General features: G+C 35.5%; 1 protein-coding gene and 1 long non-coding RNA gene across 3 annotated transcripts; one reads left to right on the top strand and one right to left on the bottom strand.

The window, feature by feature from the left end:
* Window positions 1–3,999: 3,999 nt before the first annotated feature.
* Window positions 4,000–7,152, bottom strand: LOC126615720 (uncharacterized). Its single transcript, XR_007620884.1, has 2 exons — window positions 7,004–7,152; window positions 4,000–4,417 (listed from the first exon to the last, which is right to left on the bottom strand). It is a non-coding gene; the product is annotated as an uncharacterized LOC126615720 (long non-coding RNA).
* On the top strand, window positions 4,178–8,551 carry LOC126615719 (MLO-like protein 1). Of its 2 annotated transcripts, none has more exons than XM_050283595.1 (2): window positions 4,178–4,285; window positions 6,872–8,551. In XM_050283595.1, exon 2 carries the CDS (start codon window positions 6,872–6,874, stop codon window positions 8,384–8,386), a length of 1,515 nt encoding a protein of 504 aa, XP_050139552.1. In that variant the 5' UTR covers window positions 4,178–4,285; the 3' UTR covers window positions 8,387–8,551. The 2 variants fall into 2 exon arrangements, with proteins under 2 accessions (XP_050139552.1, XP_050139553.1); XM_050283596.1 differs by having other exon boundaries at window positions 4,278–4,292.
* The last annotated feature ends 6,515 nt before the right edge of the window (window positions 8,552–15,066 follow it).

A 15,066-nucleotide genomic window follows, 5' to 3' on the forward strand; every position in this document is an offset into this window, starting at 1 on the left:
ATATTTTGTTAGATTAGTTACCGACGGTATTCGAACTCACACTGTAATGCAAAAACTCAACACATTTCTACCGCTTGTCACATTACTTAATACTGAAGTAACAGTTCAATTATTTACAATTACGCCATATAGTTTATAACATATGATTTAAATAGATGACATTCTTAGCATTACTCTAATAATAATGTCTCCATTAATTTTTTTATGAGTATTTTTCAAACGGACCTTGATTGTCTGTCCTCCTCATCTGATACCCTTCTTATCCTCTTTTATTTATGTGGTCACGATTAAACCACGTCAACATTTTATATTGATTTTTTTTATAAAAATAATAAGATAAAAAGTAATGAGAATATAAAATGTTGACGTGACTTAACCGTGACTATAAGAAATGATGAGAATAGTATGGAATGAGGATGGCAGACAATTCAAATCCTTTTCAAACTGCTCTTAAAATAGCTAAAAGTCTTTTTTTGAATGATTAAAGTCAGTTTTCGTATGACTTGTTGGAAAATTTATTAGTCTTGAAACGCAAGTAGGAACGAGTGGGGGATTGTCTATTATTGCATGTTATTTAGAGTCTTCCTCTTCTCCTCTCTCAACACTATTTAAATTACTTTTTAGTTATTTAAAAAAAAATCCAACAAGTATGAGTGCCTTTTAGAAAAATCACTTGAATTTTGAATAAAAAATTAGACATGCTTTTGGTGTAATCACTTCTTACAAAAACCAGCATAATGCTTCCCAACAAAAGCGATTTCGAAGACTATAGAAAATAATATTTTGTTGTTTTCATTAAATTAAAAATAAATAAATAAACCAATTAGCAAAATCCTTTAGGGTGCGTTTGGTACGCGGACGGGACGGAACGGAACGGGACGGGACGGAACGAAGGTGTAATTTTTGAAAAAGACATGGGGTATATTTGTCTTAAAATGGTAAAACATTGTGTTCCACAGACATGGAACAAACCCGTTCCAGGGGGGAGAGGTGGAACGCAAAAACACCCAAAATCTGTCCTGTGGAACAACCCGTTCCACCCATTTTTAGCGCACCAAACGCGGGACGGAACGCCTCGTTCCGTTCCGTCCCGTCCCGTCCCACGTACCAAACGCACCCTTAACTACTATGTTCTTGTTGAATTGTTTATATAAATATTTATTTTGTTGGAAGGTTTATCTTGTTCTTTAAACCAGAGAGGCGTACTAGGAATAGATAAAAAAATAAATATATAAAAAAAATAGAAAGAATTGTCTTATATTGTTGGACTCCGTAAGCCCAAAGCCCGAACCTCAATTCATTAAGCCCATAAAAATATGGGTCGTCCCATAAACCTTATTGTACGGAACATAAAGCCCGAACATTTTATGGGCTTTGTGTGCTACGGCTTATGGACTTTATGTACATTTTAGGGTTTAGGAACCAAAATTTTCGGAAAATTTTAAGGTCGAAACAATTTCGGATTCGGAATGGAAATTTTCGATTCGGATTGGGCGCTTCCAATTCAATTTGCACCCCTACTTGCATGGTATGTATATGAGATAAAGATTGATTATGGAATAAACATCCATGTTAAGGAGATACCCTTAATTTTTAGGTATTTCATACCGAAATTCATGTAGGATTCACCTTTTTATTCATTCCCTTGTCCCTTGGTGTTAGTAAACAAAGGCTATAACAACTGAACGTGCTCTTTCCAAGCTGAATGCACACTAGTAGCCTGCCACGTGAATCATTTTGACAGATAGTTGTTATTAGTTGGTAAGGTTACGCACTCACTTTGAGCCAACTAATTGACCATCGCATGAGAATCCAACCCATAGGAAGAGATACGACTATTGAATGTTTCAGTTACCTAAACGTGTTGGATTTGGATCACAAAATTGAACACAATTCAATTACTAAACGTGTAATCGAATACTTGTTGACCCTAAAAACTATCAAGTTTACATGGCCGCGCAGGCCGGATGATTAATAAGCTAACTACATCATTCGGTTGTATGCGGGGTGTGCCAACTCGTTGGTCAAGGAGTAAAATATGTTGATATCGCGTGCGGCGTGCTGCTGACTTCTCGATCTTGCTACTGCAGCCGAAGAAGGATCACGTCTTGGCCTTTGGGTTTTAGAGCCTAAAGACAAGTTCACAAATCGTCCGGGTTCAGTCTCGGTAATTATATTCGTGAGAGTATAAGTACGCCGAACTGGTATCAGACTATACGGACACAAATACTTGAAAGAGATAAATGTCTTGATGGTAAATATGGTTCGACCGTTGGAATGCCGAACTATAAAATGTACTTGTGAATATCCAATCATAAAATAAAACTGGTCGTTGAATGTGCTGAGCCTAGTAATCTGTAACACTTCACTTCGTCAAGAAAGCTGATGAGATGACCTCTACCAACAATGACTCGGAAATCCTTATTGACCGAGACTTAGATAAATAATCAGTCGGTCTCGAAGCAGTGTTGTCTATCCAAACTTAAGGTGCTCCTCGGTTGGCTAATTCTATTACTCCAGTGTTGTCTATCCAAACTGAATATGTCGTCAATTGCCTTCACAATGATATTTATCCAAACTAAAGATGTGTTGGTGGGAAGAAATGGGGAGAGGAAAAAATCTCAGGGTTGTTGAGAAGCTTTGCGCATGGCACTTTGTGTGTTGATTTGAAGTGGGCATGAATGATGCACTCCCTTCTCTATTAATAACAACAAACCCCCCTTATGGTCAAACTAGAGATGCACTTAGATTAGAACTCCTCATCCTAATCTGATTAGGTTTCGGCCAATCCTAACCCCTATATGACTTTGAACCAAGCTCTTTAACAAATAAGATTCATTCCCTAATTCTAAGCATCTTTAGCTTTAAGACTCCTTGTTAAACTAGGGTTCGACTACCTCACCCTTATCTTAAACTAATCTTCATTGCAACAGGATTCGGCCAACCTTGACTGGACAACCCATGACAAGATTCTAGATGAATGTTATTGGGCCAAGAATGACTCTAAGCTCGGCCCAAAAATATTATTTTGGGCCCAAACAAGACTTTATGGTGATCGGGTTAGTTCGGTTTGGTTGACGGTTTTCAAGTCCTTATCCACCTTCGACACAACACAGGTTGGTTTAATGTCCAAAAACCGACCAACTCCCTCCCTCATGAATTCGCCTATGACCTGAATCGAACAATAATTTTGGGCTGGTATATCGATTTTGCGATTAAAATGTCCTACCCTACATCCTTGTTGGAAAAAGATGCTCAACTTGCAGCGGTTGAGCCTCGTTTAGTGTCAATTAAACAGTTAAACATCGTAAAATATTCGGGCCATACATTCGGCCCCTATATTCTTTATTTTTTAATTGGCCCTTACTTTTTCCCTTCATTGTTTTTTTTAATTTTGAATAGTAACCCTCACATATGTTGGTCCCAAATGGACCGATACTTAAATATAAGGAAAACTAATGAAAAATGTTTGAAAACTTTGAGTTTTAAAGATATGGACAAAATAAAGGGTAAAATGAATAGTACTAGGTTTGACTTTTTAGTGTAAAAATATGGTTTTTCGTTAAAATGAACAGTATTCGCGGACATTTCATTAAAACTCCCTTAAATATATAATCAAAATTCCGATAAATAAATAACCAAAATTAAACAGACGGATTCGTAGCATTACTTTTTTATATAATTTTTTTACAAATATTTTGTGAAGTCTATTTCATAATGTGTTTTAACAATTCGAGCTGTTTATTTTTTAAATATTCCTTCTAAGATTATGTCTATAAAAAATCACCTAATTTTGAAACTATATGACGATTGAATTGAGAATTTAGGATTTCTTTGTAAAATTGTATTCCTCAATTTTCTTCACTACAAATAAATATTTTAATAGTTTTAAATTTGTCTGATTTTTGGTAAAGATAATCTATAAATAAAATTTAAAAAATGAACTATTCAAAATATTAAAATACATTACAAGTGCGCTTTCACAAATTATGTAAAAAATTGATACGCGAATCCATCACGAATTAAATTATTAAAATAAATATATATGGCAAAATTGTAACCGTTGCTTCTTCATCTTCATCCTAAATGTAATGCATAAAAAACTCCAAAAACTCCACTAATATTCTTCCTAATTTTCTTTCGGTCAGGAAAAAGTAATGCAACGTTTTCAATTTAGTCAACATTTTTTGTTGGCACTACGATTAAAGTAAGTACAGTGATTGCATATTTTAATGGGAACTGAATAAATCAAGAGGCACAGAACTGAAGACAAAAGGATAGAAAGGTGAGTGGTGGTGAAAGCGAAGAGGGGAAGACGCTAGAGTTCAAGCCGACATGGGTGGTCGCGGCGGTGTGCACGGTGATCGTCCCCCTTTCTCTTGCCGCCGAGCGCTTCCTCCACTACGGCGACAAGTACCTGAAGAGGAAGAACCAGACGTCGCCGTCTTCCAGAACCTCATCTCCAAGTTCTGCGCCTCGGAGGACGTGATGGCGCATCTCTTGCCGTGCAAACTTCCCGGCAAGGCTGAGGAGGCAAAACCCACCTCCCATTTGCGTGGAATGCGGCGGCTCTTCTCGGAGGAGGGGTCGTTGCAGATGGGGTACTGCGCCAAAAAACACAAGGTGCCGTTGCTGTCGCTCGAAGCTCTGCACCATCTGCACATCTTCATCTTCGTCCTCGCCGTCGTCCACGTCCGCTTCTGCATTAGCCTGCCACGTGAATCATTCTGATGGATAGTTGTTAGTTGGTAAGGTTATGCACTCACTTCAATTACTAAACGTGTAATTGAAGACTTTATGGTGATCGGGTTAGTTCGGTTTGGTTGACGGTTTTCAAGTCCTTATCCACCTTCGACACAACACAGGTTGGTTCAGTGTCCAAAAACCGACCAACTCCCTCCCTAGCGGATTCACCTCAACCTGAATCGAACAGTAATTTTGGTTTGGTACATCGATTTTGCGATTAAAATGTCCTACCCTACATCCTTGTTGGAAAAAGACGCTCAACTTGCAACGGTTGAGTTCCATTTGGTGTCAATTAAACGGTTAAACATCGTAATAAGTAATGGTTTGGTTGTGCGTTTATAAAAAGTGGGTATACTTTAAACATTTAAAAATAATTTATTTTCACAATTTTAAGTGAAAAAAAATTGAAAACGTAAAACAGTAAAAATAAGTTTATTTTCATACACAATATTAATTTTTTTTCAAAATACAGTAATACCAAATCATTCCTAAATCCGGCGCATACCTTCTCCCCGCATATTTTTTTTATTTTTTAATTGGCCCTTACTTTCGCCCCCACATTGTTTTTTAATTTTTAATTTTATTTTTATATTTTGAATAGTAACCCCCACGTATGTTGGTCCCAAAGGGCTGACAGTGATAAGCTATGAGTTGTCCTTTGGACCGACGCTTAAATATATAATTAAAATTCTGATAAATAAATAATCAAAATTAAACCGACGGATTTGTAGCATTATTTTTTTATATAACTTTTTTACAAATATTTTGTGAATTCTATTTCATAATGCATTTTAACAATTCGAGCGGTTTATTTTTAAATCTTTTATCTACCAAAAATTACTTAATTCTGAAATTATATGACAATTGAATTAAGAATTTATGATTTCTTTGTAAAATCGTATTCTTCAATTTTTTTTACTATAAATGAATATTTTAATAATTTTAAATTTATCTAATTTTTTGTAAGAATAATTTATATATATATAATTTTAAAAGATGAACTATTCGAATTATTAGAATATATTACGAAGTGCACTCTTACAAATTAGGTTAAAAAATTGGTACAAGGATCCATCAAGAATTAAATTAGGAAAAATTAGTATCTGGTCCCTAGTTCTTACTGTTCATTGACTAAGACCTTATTGGTTCTCAAATTTTGATTCAAGTCCCTAGCATTAATGTGATAATGAATTTAAATGTTTATTATATAATTTTTTTAATATAAAAATTAGTAATTAATTTAGGGTTTAATACTCACACCTCTATTAAATTCTAATTAATTTTCAATTCAAACATTTCCAAAATAATAATAAATTAAATTAAATTAAGTTTGTACCTATTAGTTTTTTTTTATATATATAAAAAGATTCTCAATTTTTAATCTTAAATGTACCCATTCATATAATTTTTCAATTTTTTTTAATCTTAAATGTACCCATTCTCAAATATATCAATTTGTTATATTTAAAATGTACCCTTTTTTTTTAATATAAAATCCTTTCAAATTTTTTAATCCATGTTTAAACTTATATGGATACATTCTTTTTCGTTGATTTGAGAATGTATCCATGTTTTGGTACAATAACTTTTTTTGTTAATTTTGGTTAATGTACCCATACATATATGTACACACACACAATATAATAGAGAGTATAATTTATATTTTATTATTTTAAATCCCATAAATTATGGGTTTTATTTAAAATCTCATTAATATAAACAATTACAAATTTCAATTTTTAATTTTTAATTTAAAAAATATAGTAACTTACATTATTACATTAATGTCAGGGACCTCAATCAAAAACTAAAAACTAACAAGGTTTCAATTAAAGAATATTGATAATTAGGGACCGCATCCAAAGTGTCTCATTAAATTATTAAGATAAATATATATGGCAAAATTGTAACCGTTGCTTCTTAATCTTCATCCTAATACAAAACTCCAAAAAATCAACAAATTTTCTTCCTAATTTTCTTTCGGTCAGAAAAAAGTAGGGCAACTTTTTCAATTTAGTCAACAATTTTTGTTGGCACTACGATTAAAGTAAGTACAGTGATTGAATATTTTAGTGGGAACTGAATAAATCAAGAGGCACAGAACTGAAGACAAATAGATAGAAAGATGAGTGGTGGTGAAAGCGAAGAGGGGCGGACGCTAGAGTTGACGCCGACATGGGTGGTCGCGGCGGTGTGCACGGTGATCGTCGCCCTTTCTCTTGCCGCGGAGCGCTTCCTCCACTACGGCGGCAAGTACCTGAAGAAGAAGAACCAGACGTCGCTCTACGAAGCGTTGCAGAAAATCAAGGAGGAGCTTATGCTTCTGGGGTTCATCTCTCTGCTCCTCACCGTCTTCCAGAACCCCATCTCCAAGTTCTGCGTCTCGGAGGACGTGATGGCGCATCTCTTGCCGTGCAAACTCCCCGGCGAGGCTGAGAAGGCAGAACCCACCTCCCATTTGGGCGGAATGCGGCGGCTCTTCGCGGAGGAGGGGTCGTTGCAGATCGGGTACTGCGCCAAAAAACACAAGGTGCCGTTGCTGTCGCTCGAAGCTCTGCACCATCTGCACATCTTCATCTTCGTCCTCGCCATCGTCCACGTCACCTTCTGCGTTTTGACTGTGGTTTTCGGAGGGTTTCAGATTCGCCGATGGAAAGTGTGGGAGGATGCGATCGCGAAGGAGAATTATGACGCGGAGCAACTTCTCAAGAAGAAAAAAGTTAAAAAAGTTACCCATGTCCACCAGCACGCGTTTATCCGTGACCATTTTCTGGGCATGGGTAAAAATTCGGTCTTTCTCGGTTGGTTTCATTCGTTCATCAAGCAGTTTTACGCATCCGTGACTAAATCCGATTACATCACGCTTCGGCTCGGATTCATCAACACGCATTGCAGCGGAAACCCCAAATTCAATTTCCACAAGTACATGATGCGGTCTTTGGAGGACGATTTCAAGAAAGTTGTTGGCATCAGTTGGTATCTGTGGATCTTTGTGGTGATCTTCCTGCTGATGAACATCAACGGCTGGCACACTTACTTCTGGATCGCTTTCGTCCCCTTCTTGCTTCTGCTCGCCGTGGGGACGAAGCTCGAGCACATCATCACCCAATTGGCACACGAAGTTGCAGAGAAACATATAGCAGTCGAAGGGGACCTCGTTGTGCAGCCGTCAGACGATCATTTCTGGTTCGGAAAACCCAGACTAATTCTGTTCTTGATCCATTTTATACTGTTCCAGAACGCTTTCGAAATCGCCTTCTTTTTCTGGATTTGGCTTCAGTACGGGTTCGATTCCTGCATCATGGGGCAAGTGAAGTACATTGTGCCGAGGCTGATCATCGGGGTGTTCATACAGGTGCTCTGCAGCTACAGCACGCTACCGCTTTACGCCATTGTTACGCAGATGGGGACTCATTTCAAGAAGGCGATTTTCGACGACCATGTGCAGGTGGGGCTTGTGGGTTGGGCGCAGAAGGTGAAGAAGAAGAAGGCAATGCAGGCTGCGAATGCCAACGATGCTTCTGATTCTGGACAGGGAAGTTCCCATGAGGGTTCTGCTGCTGGTTCTGTGGGAATTCAGATGGCCAAGTTTATGAACAAGGCAACTAAGAAGGAGGAGAGAGTAACTGAAGATAATTAAATTAAGTTATATATTTTTCTTTATTTTTTTTAGAATTAATTGAAGTTATAGCAAACAGAAGTTTGGATCTTGGATGTTTAGCTTGTCTTGTTTCTTGCTTGAGTTTCTAATTTAAGGTTGTGTGTGGACTGGATTGCAATATTATAACACGCCTATTTTATCTTATCGCCTACGCATCTTGTTAATTTCTATTATTTGATTTTTGCCTATTTTATCTTATCGCCTACGCTTCTTGTTAATTTCTATTATTTGATTTTTTTCAATTTATATGATATGATGGATAAAAATTGAGAATGGTGTATGGAATACACTGTCCTGTTATATATGCAAGTAGGTTTTGGTTATTTTTGTCAATGTCTAGCCAAATGCATTTCTTGCTCTAAAATCCAAAAACTTGGGGGAAAGGGGTTGGCTACCTAACTTACTACCCTCTTTCAAATTAATAAATTATTGGAAATGATATCCGCGTGTTCATTTGTATTTGTGTTTTTTTTTTAATTATTTTATGATCCATTCAATTCAAATATGGTAAATAAATACGTCTGTTACGTGTAAGAGGAAAAAAAAGAGTTTGAAAATCACTTATTCCAATTATAATAAGGACTTGTTTCAAAGTTATTTAAAATAACTTAAGACACTTCTCTCACTTTAAGTGTTTCATGCATGAAGTACATATATGATACTTATTTCTAAAAACACTTAAAGTGCTTTTGAAATCTGAAATCAATTTCATCAAAAACAATTTTAATCATTTCAATAGCATTTTCAAAAGAGACATAAGAAAATATAAATTCATAATATATAGCGGTTTACAATTCTTGAAAACGTATAGCAGTACAAGTATGCAATCCTCTAAATAAAATAAAAGATATCTTATATATAAGGAGTCAAACAGTACCAATTATAATATTCTTGCAAAATTAACTATCTTAACATAGTTCATCAGAGTTCCACTTAGAAAGTCGATGAAACCGAAACAACATAGGGCTCTTAACTCAAATCCTTTGTCATAATTTATTTGTCAAATAAAAACATAACACATATGACCATGACAGTTGTTGATATCTTGGTAATTATTTAAAAATGCGACTCCAAGCTAACAAGACTTCTCGCTTTATAAGATCAGAGAAAACGTCTATCGTATGCATCTTACCCTTACTTTGCAAAGATGTTATTTCCACGACTCGAACATGTGACATTTTTATCACAAATGAGCTACTTTTCCGGTGCTCAAATGTTCACCTTCCATATAATAGTTATTTAATTACATATAAATTATAATTCACCAATAGTCTATCATACATGTTTTCAAATTTCAAGAATTTTGATCCATCCCTCAAATTCCACATCATATGTGACATAGTTTATAACAAGTACTCAAAGCCTAGGTGTGGCTCCAAGACCCCAAAAATATGAGAGTTCTAATGGGGTCTTCTGCAGAGCAGCTCCACCTCCTCCTCTCAACTGGTTTGGAAACTAAAAGAGCCCTACTATTTCTTTGATCTCCTTGGTTGGCCATGACCACCGCGGCGGCCTGATAAGCCTGCCGGATTCCGGAACATCTCTCGGAAACCCCTCGTCGGTTCTTCACACAGAGAACTCTCCCCACAGATGTTTTGGGGCTTCATTCTTGAAGGTAGTCTCTGTGTTTGTTGTTTGGCCACAAGGGTAAGATATTAGAACTGCTTATGGCCTTGCCTTGGTTTTTATAGAAGAACAAAATGGTAGGAACATGCTGACGTGGCCACTATTGTCAATGGGTTAGGTAATTAAAAAAATGATGATTTTCTTTTTTGAGGTGAAAATAAAAGATGCTGTGAATTATTGAAGTGGTGACCCAACTAGACCAGTATAATTATACAATATTGATTCCTTCTGAAGACATGAGGAAATGTTTAATAGTAAGAAATTGTGCAGGTGGGGAGCATGGGTTCATATCATAGGAATGAAATCCACTCCGAAATCTTTCTTTTTTGGAGTCTCCGGACCAAGAGATTCAAACTGTTTGAGAGAGAGAGAGAGAGAGAGAGAGAGAGAGAGAGAGAGAGAGAGAGAGAGAGAGAGAGAGAGAGAGAGAGAGAGAGAGAGAGAGAGAGATCTTAGCCGTTTGATTTTTGAATTTTTGTGAACTGGGTTAGTGAAATAGGCTAATGGAGGTCATATGGTTGAAATTAAGTGATCCATGTCTCTTAGTTCATAACTCTAAACACAGAAATCCAGAACGAATCTCAATCTCATATCATATGACACATGTTGAATCCAATGCCACGTTCTAGAGGAATGTGTGCTCATTGTGCTTTTGTCATATGCCAATATTGATAGCTAGTTGGCTACTTAGTTGATAGCTGGAATCGAATAAAGTTGGCTACTTACATGTAAACAATGATTAAAGTATTGATATAGGTGAAAATACCGATATTGATATTGGTTGTTGTCTTTGACGGAAATATGGAAATTGATGAATATGTCAACTCATTCAAATGTAGTTGAAATTAGAGAAAAATTCTTTAAAAAGTTCAAAAGTTCGAAATCTGCAACAGGTTGCAGCAAAATTTATGTAGTGAATCGATAAATATCATCGATATTCATTGATCTTCTTATATCTTACTGATATAGGGTGAAGTTTGCATTTCATCTCCCCCTTTCTATAGCGATCCTTAATTTTTCAAATATTTTGACGGAAATATAAAAAGATTTGTGAATATTTTAAACACTAAATGTAAGTAGTTTTCTTTATATTTGTAAGTTATAGTCTGATTGACTATAAATTACGAAAACAATATTTGCACACTTGTTTAAATGTAATTTGTCTATAAAAATAACTCTATACGTGTAAGAAACCAAGTGATTTCGGTGAAAGAAACTGAAAGAATATCGTATAGAATTCCAACTTATGTTGTGCTAAAAATTTGTAAGATGCCCCTTTCACATCCGAGTACGTAGATTCCAAAGGTTTCAAATCAAAAGGAGCAAAATGTTGATGGGAAGCTATCAACCTGAAGATGCTTTACTCACTGTGTTAAGATAATCCACTTATGGCTGTATGTTCACTTCCAACTCACAAGATGAAATGGTGGGAAGAGGAGGGGCATTTCATGACCTAGTTTAGTGATATTCGGTTCCTATTTTGTTAGAATCGTCTTGAGTTCAATTCTTATGTTTTTTCATACAAGCGATACTCGGGAGGGGAGTTAAACTTAGAATCTCGATTGCAGAAATAAATACGCTTTACTATTTGAGTTACATGCTCCTCAACAAGTTATATTGTGCAAAGAATATGCCCCTTTCAAATCCGAATACATTTTTTAACAAACTTAGATTCGAAATGAGCAAACTTTGATGGGGAGCTGTCAAAATAAGATACGTTATTGCTCACTGTGAATTGACTCTTTGGTTTTTCACTGTAGTTTAATTTAGTGTGATACTTATCTATAGAAATTAAGTAACCTAAGTTTGATTTTTTTTTTCTAAATGAAAAATGATTAGGCGAGATTCACTCTTCAATGATAACTACGCGTGAGGCACCTACCCTCCTTGAAGGGGAGATGACCATTCGACACAAAAACCTATAACACACTTGATACACTAGTGGAGGGCCTTAGAATGAGATCCTCTCCGGATCCTCTTTGTGATGATTTTTAGTATCCTCAAATCATGTCCGTTTATCGTACATCGTACGGTTAAAAATCATTTTAAATATTTTTATTTAAAATTAAACATAAACAGTACTTAACGAAAACTGACCGCACGATGTATGATGAACGGACATGATTTGAGGATTCCCAACATCCTCACAAAGTGGATCATCATTTGAGGGCCTTATAGCACCGATTGACCTTTGGTTGCCCATCCACATACCTCTCTTATCTTGTCCAATTGTTTTTGTCATATAGTGCCATCAAGTCGAGCTTTAGTTTAGTGATTCTTAGTTTTTTTACTTTGTGAGAAGTTTCGAGTTTAATTTTTTGTTTTTTTATACAAGTGATATTGTAGCAGGAGAGTCAAATCCATATGATAATTATTTAATCACACATAAATTATACTTCACCAATAGTATATCATACATGTTTTCAAATTTCAATAATTTTGATCCACAATCCAAATTCTACATCATATTTTACATAGTTTATAACAAGTATTCAAAGTCTAGGTATGGCTCCAAGACCCTAAGAATATGAGAGTTCTAATGGGGTCTTCTGCAGGGTAGCTCCACCTTCTTCTCTCAATTGGTTTGGGAACCAAGAGACCCCTACCATTATTTTGAGCTCCATGCCTAGACATAACCACCACGGCGGCCTGATAAGCCTGACGGAGCGTCTCCCGGAAACCCCTCGTCGGTTCTTCACACAGAGAACTCTCCCCACAGATGTTTTGGGTCTTCATTCTTGAAGGTGGTCTATGTGTTTGTTGCTTGGCCAAGAGGGGTACGATATTAGAATTGCTTATGGCCCTGCCTTGGTTTTTATAGAACAAAACGGTAGGAACATGCTGACGTGGCCACTATTGTCACGTCATCACGTGGGTTACATAATTAAAAAAAATCATGATTTTGGTTTGCCAAAAAAAAAAAAAAATCATGATTTTGTATTTTGGGGTCCAAATAAAAGGGAAAGAAATCATCTCTTCCACTAAGATCATCGAATCAAGTTATCCGGGTCTTTAAAATTTCATCTAACTATCAAAAGTTATTATATCTTTTAAGGAATTAAAACAGGTAGACAGTTAGATGAAATTTTAAAGATCATAATCACTTAATCCGATGATCTTGGTGAAAGAGATCCCGAAATGATCTCTATGCTGTGAATTATTGAAGTGGTGACCCAACTAGACTAGAATAAATGTACGATATTCATTATTTTTGGAAGACGAGGAGATGTTTAATAGTAACAAATTGTGCAGGTGGGGAGCATAAGACACATATTGATAGCTGGAAGGAACACTGGATGGCTACTTACATGCAATTAGTTTTTTTTTTTTTTTTTTAATATGTATTTGTAAGTTATTGTTTTATACATATGTTATTGTGATTAGTGGCAGATGTATATTGGGAATAAGGTGGTCCGGAACAACTCGAATCTCGAAAATATGCATTTGAAAGTCTTTTAAAGAATCTTTAGAATATTTGGTATGGATTTTTTTTGTGTCTACCAAGTGTTTGATCTAATGTTTGTTAGCCATATCTCTGCAGGTTGCCTTGACTGTACTCGATAAATCATCTCGATATCACTCATCATATTACTTCAGCATTATTTCGTATATGTTGACATGTGTGCAGCATGGTTTGGCTGGCAACAACAAGCCCACCAAGTGTTTGACAAAATGTCTTAGTGAATAAATTGAAATTTTTTTGCTCGCTTCGCACTCTGTTTCAAGTTAAAAACTTGTACTTTAACACGACAACCACTCAAAATCCGCCATTAATTGTGATTGATTATAAATTACGAAAACAATATATTGAGCACTTGTTTAAATGTAATTTGTTTATTGGAATGACCCGAACACGTAAGAAACCAAGTGTTTTGGGTGAAAGAAACTGAAGTAATATCATATATAATTCCAACTTATATTGTGCTCAAAATTGGTAAGATGCCCCTATCAACTCCGAATAGGCTTTTTCCCATACGTAGATTCCAAATGTTTCAAATCAAAAGGAACAAGCAAAATAGCAGAAAGCATAAGTAGCTCTACACATGCTTCTAAAAAAAAAGATTTTTTTTTCTTATTGAAGGCAAGTGAACAATACCAATGATACTTTCATATTGACAATTTTACCCTCAACTTTTTTTTTTGCTAAAAGTATTTTTATCACTATAGTCTACCAAACACTTACCTGCTTTTATTCACATAATTCTCGTGACATAGGAGAAGCAGTTTTTGAAAGAAAAAAAAAACACAGCAATCCCAAACTAACCCTAGTTTACATACAATCTCTACTTTGTTAAATGTCTCAAGTTCGATTCTTATGCTTTTCATACAAGTGTATTGGGGAGGGGAATCAAATTTAGAATCTCAAGTTCAAAAATAAATACACTTAACAACTTAAGTTACATGCTCCTTAACGAGTTATATTGCATTAAGAATGACTCCGAATATGTAAAATAGCAATTATTTTTCTTCAAAAGAAATTGAAGTGATGTCATATAAAACTCCACTTCATGTTGTGAAAAGAATTTGAAAGATATGCCCCATTCAAATCCGAATAGACTTTTTAACAAAGATTCCAAATGAGGAAAACGTTGATGGTGAGCTGTCAAACTAAGATGCTTTACTACTCAGTGTGCCAAGACAATCCACTTTTGGCGGATATGCTCACATCGAAACTCTCAAGATGAAATGGTGGAAAGAAATTAGTGGGAAGATTATGGGCATAAATTGACACTTACAGCATCTTAAAATGTCAAATTATAAAAGTTATATTATAATTGATAGCTGATGTGTCAATCTGAAATCTTACGTCAAATTTTATATTTCTCTAATCAAATTGTCAAATATTATTATTTTTAGTACTGTAGAGCTTTAAATGGTTGTATTTATTAAAAAAATGCTAATCATAAAGGTTTCAAATCTGATCAGCAGATACACTTTGGTTGGAAGGTTTTATTATATCAAATATACTAAGTGGCGTCTCCACCTAGGATTTGACATCTCTTTTGGAGATGCTGTAATTGTAAACTTGGATG

The sequence above is a fragment of the Malus sylvestris genome, chromosome 3 (assembly GCF_916048215.2).
Source record: "Malus sylvestris chromosome 3, drMalSylv7.2, whole genome shotgun sequence".
NCBI classification, from domain to species: Eukaryota; Viridiplantae; Streptophyta; class Magnoliopsida; order Rosales; family Rosaceae; genus Malus; species Malus sylvestris.

What these genes read in the sequence shown, in the direction of transcription:
- LOC126615719 (XM_050283595.1), top strand. Translation starts at nt 6,872, where the DNA reads ATGAGTGGTGGTGAAAGCGAAGAGGGGCGGACGCTAGAGTTGACGCCG.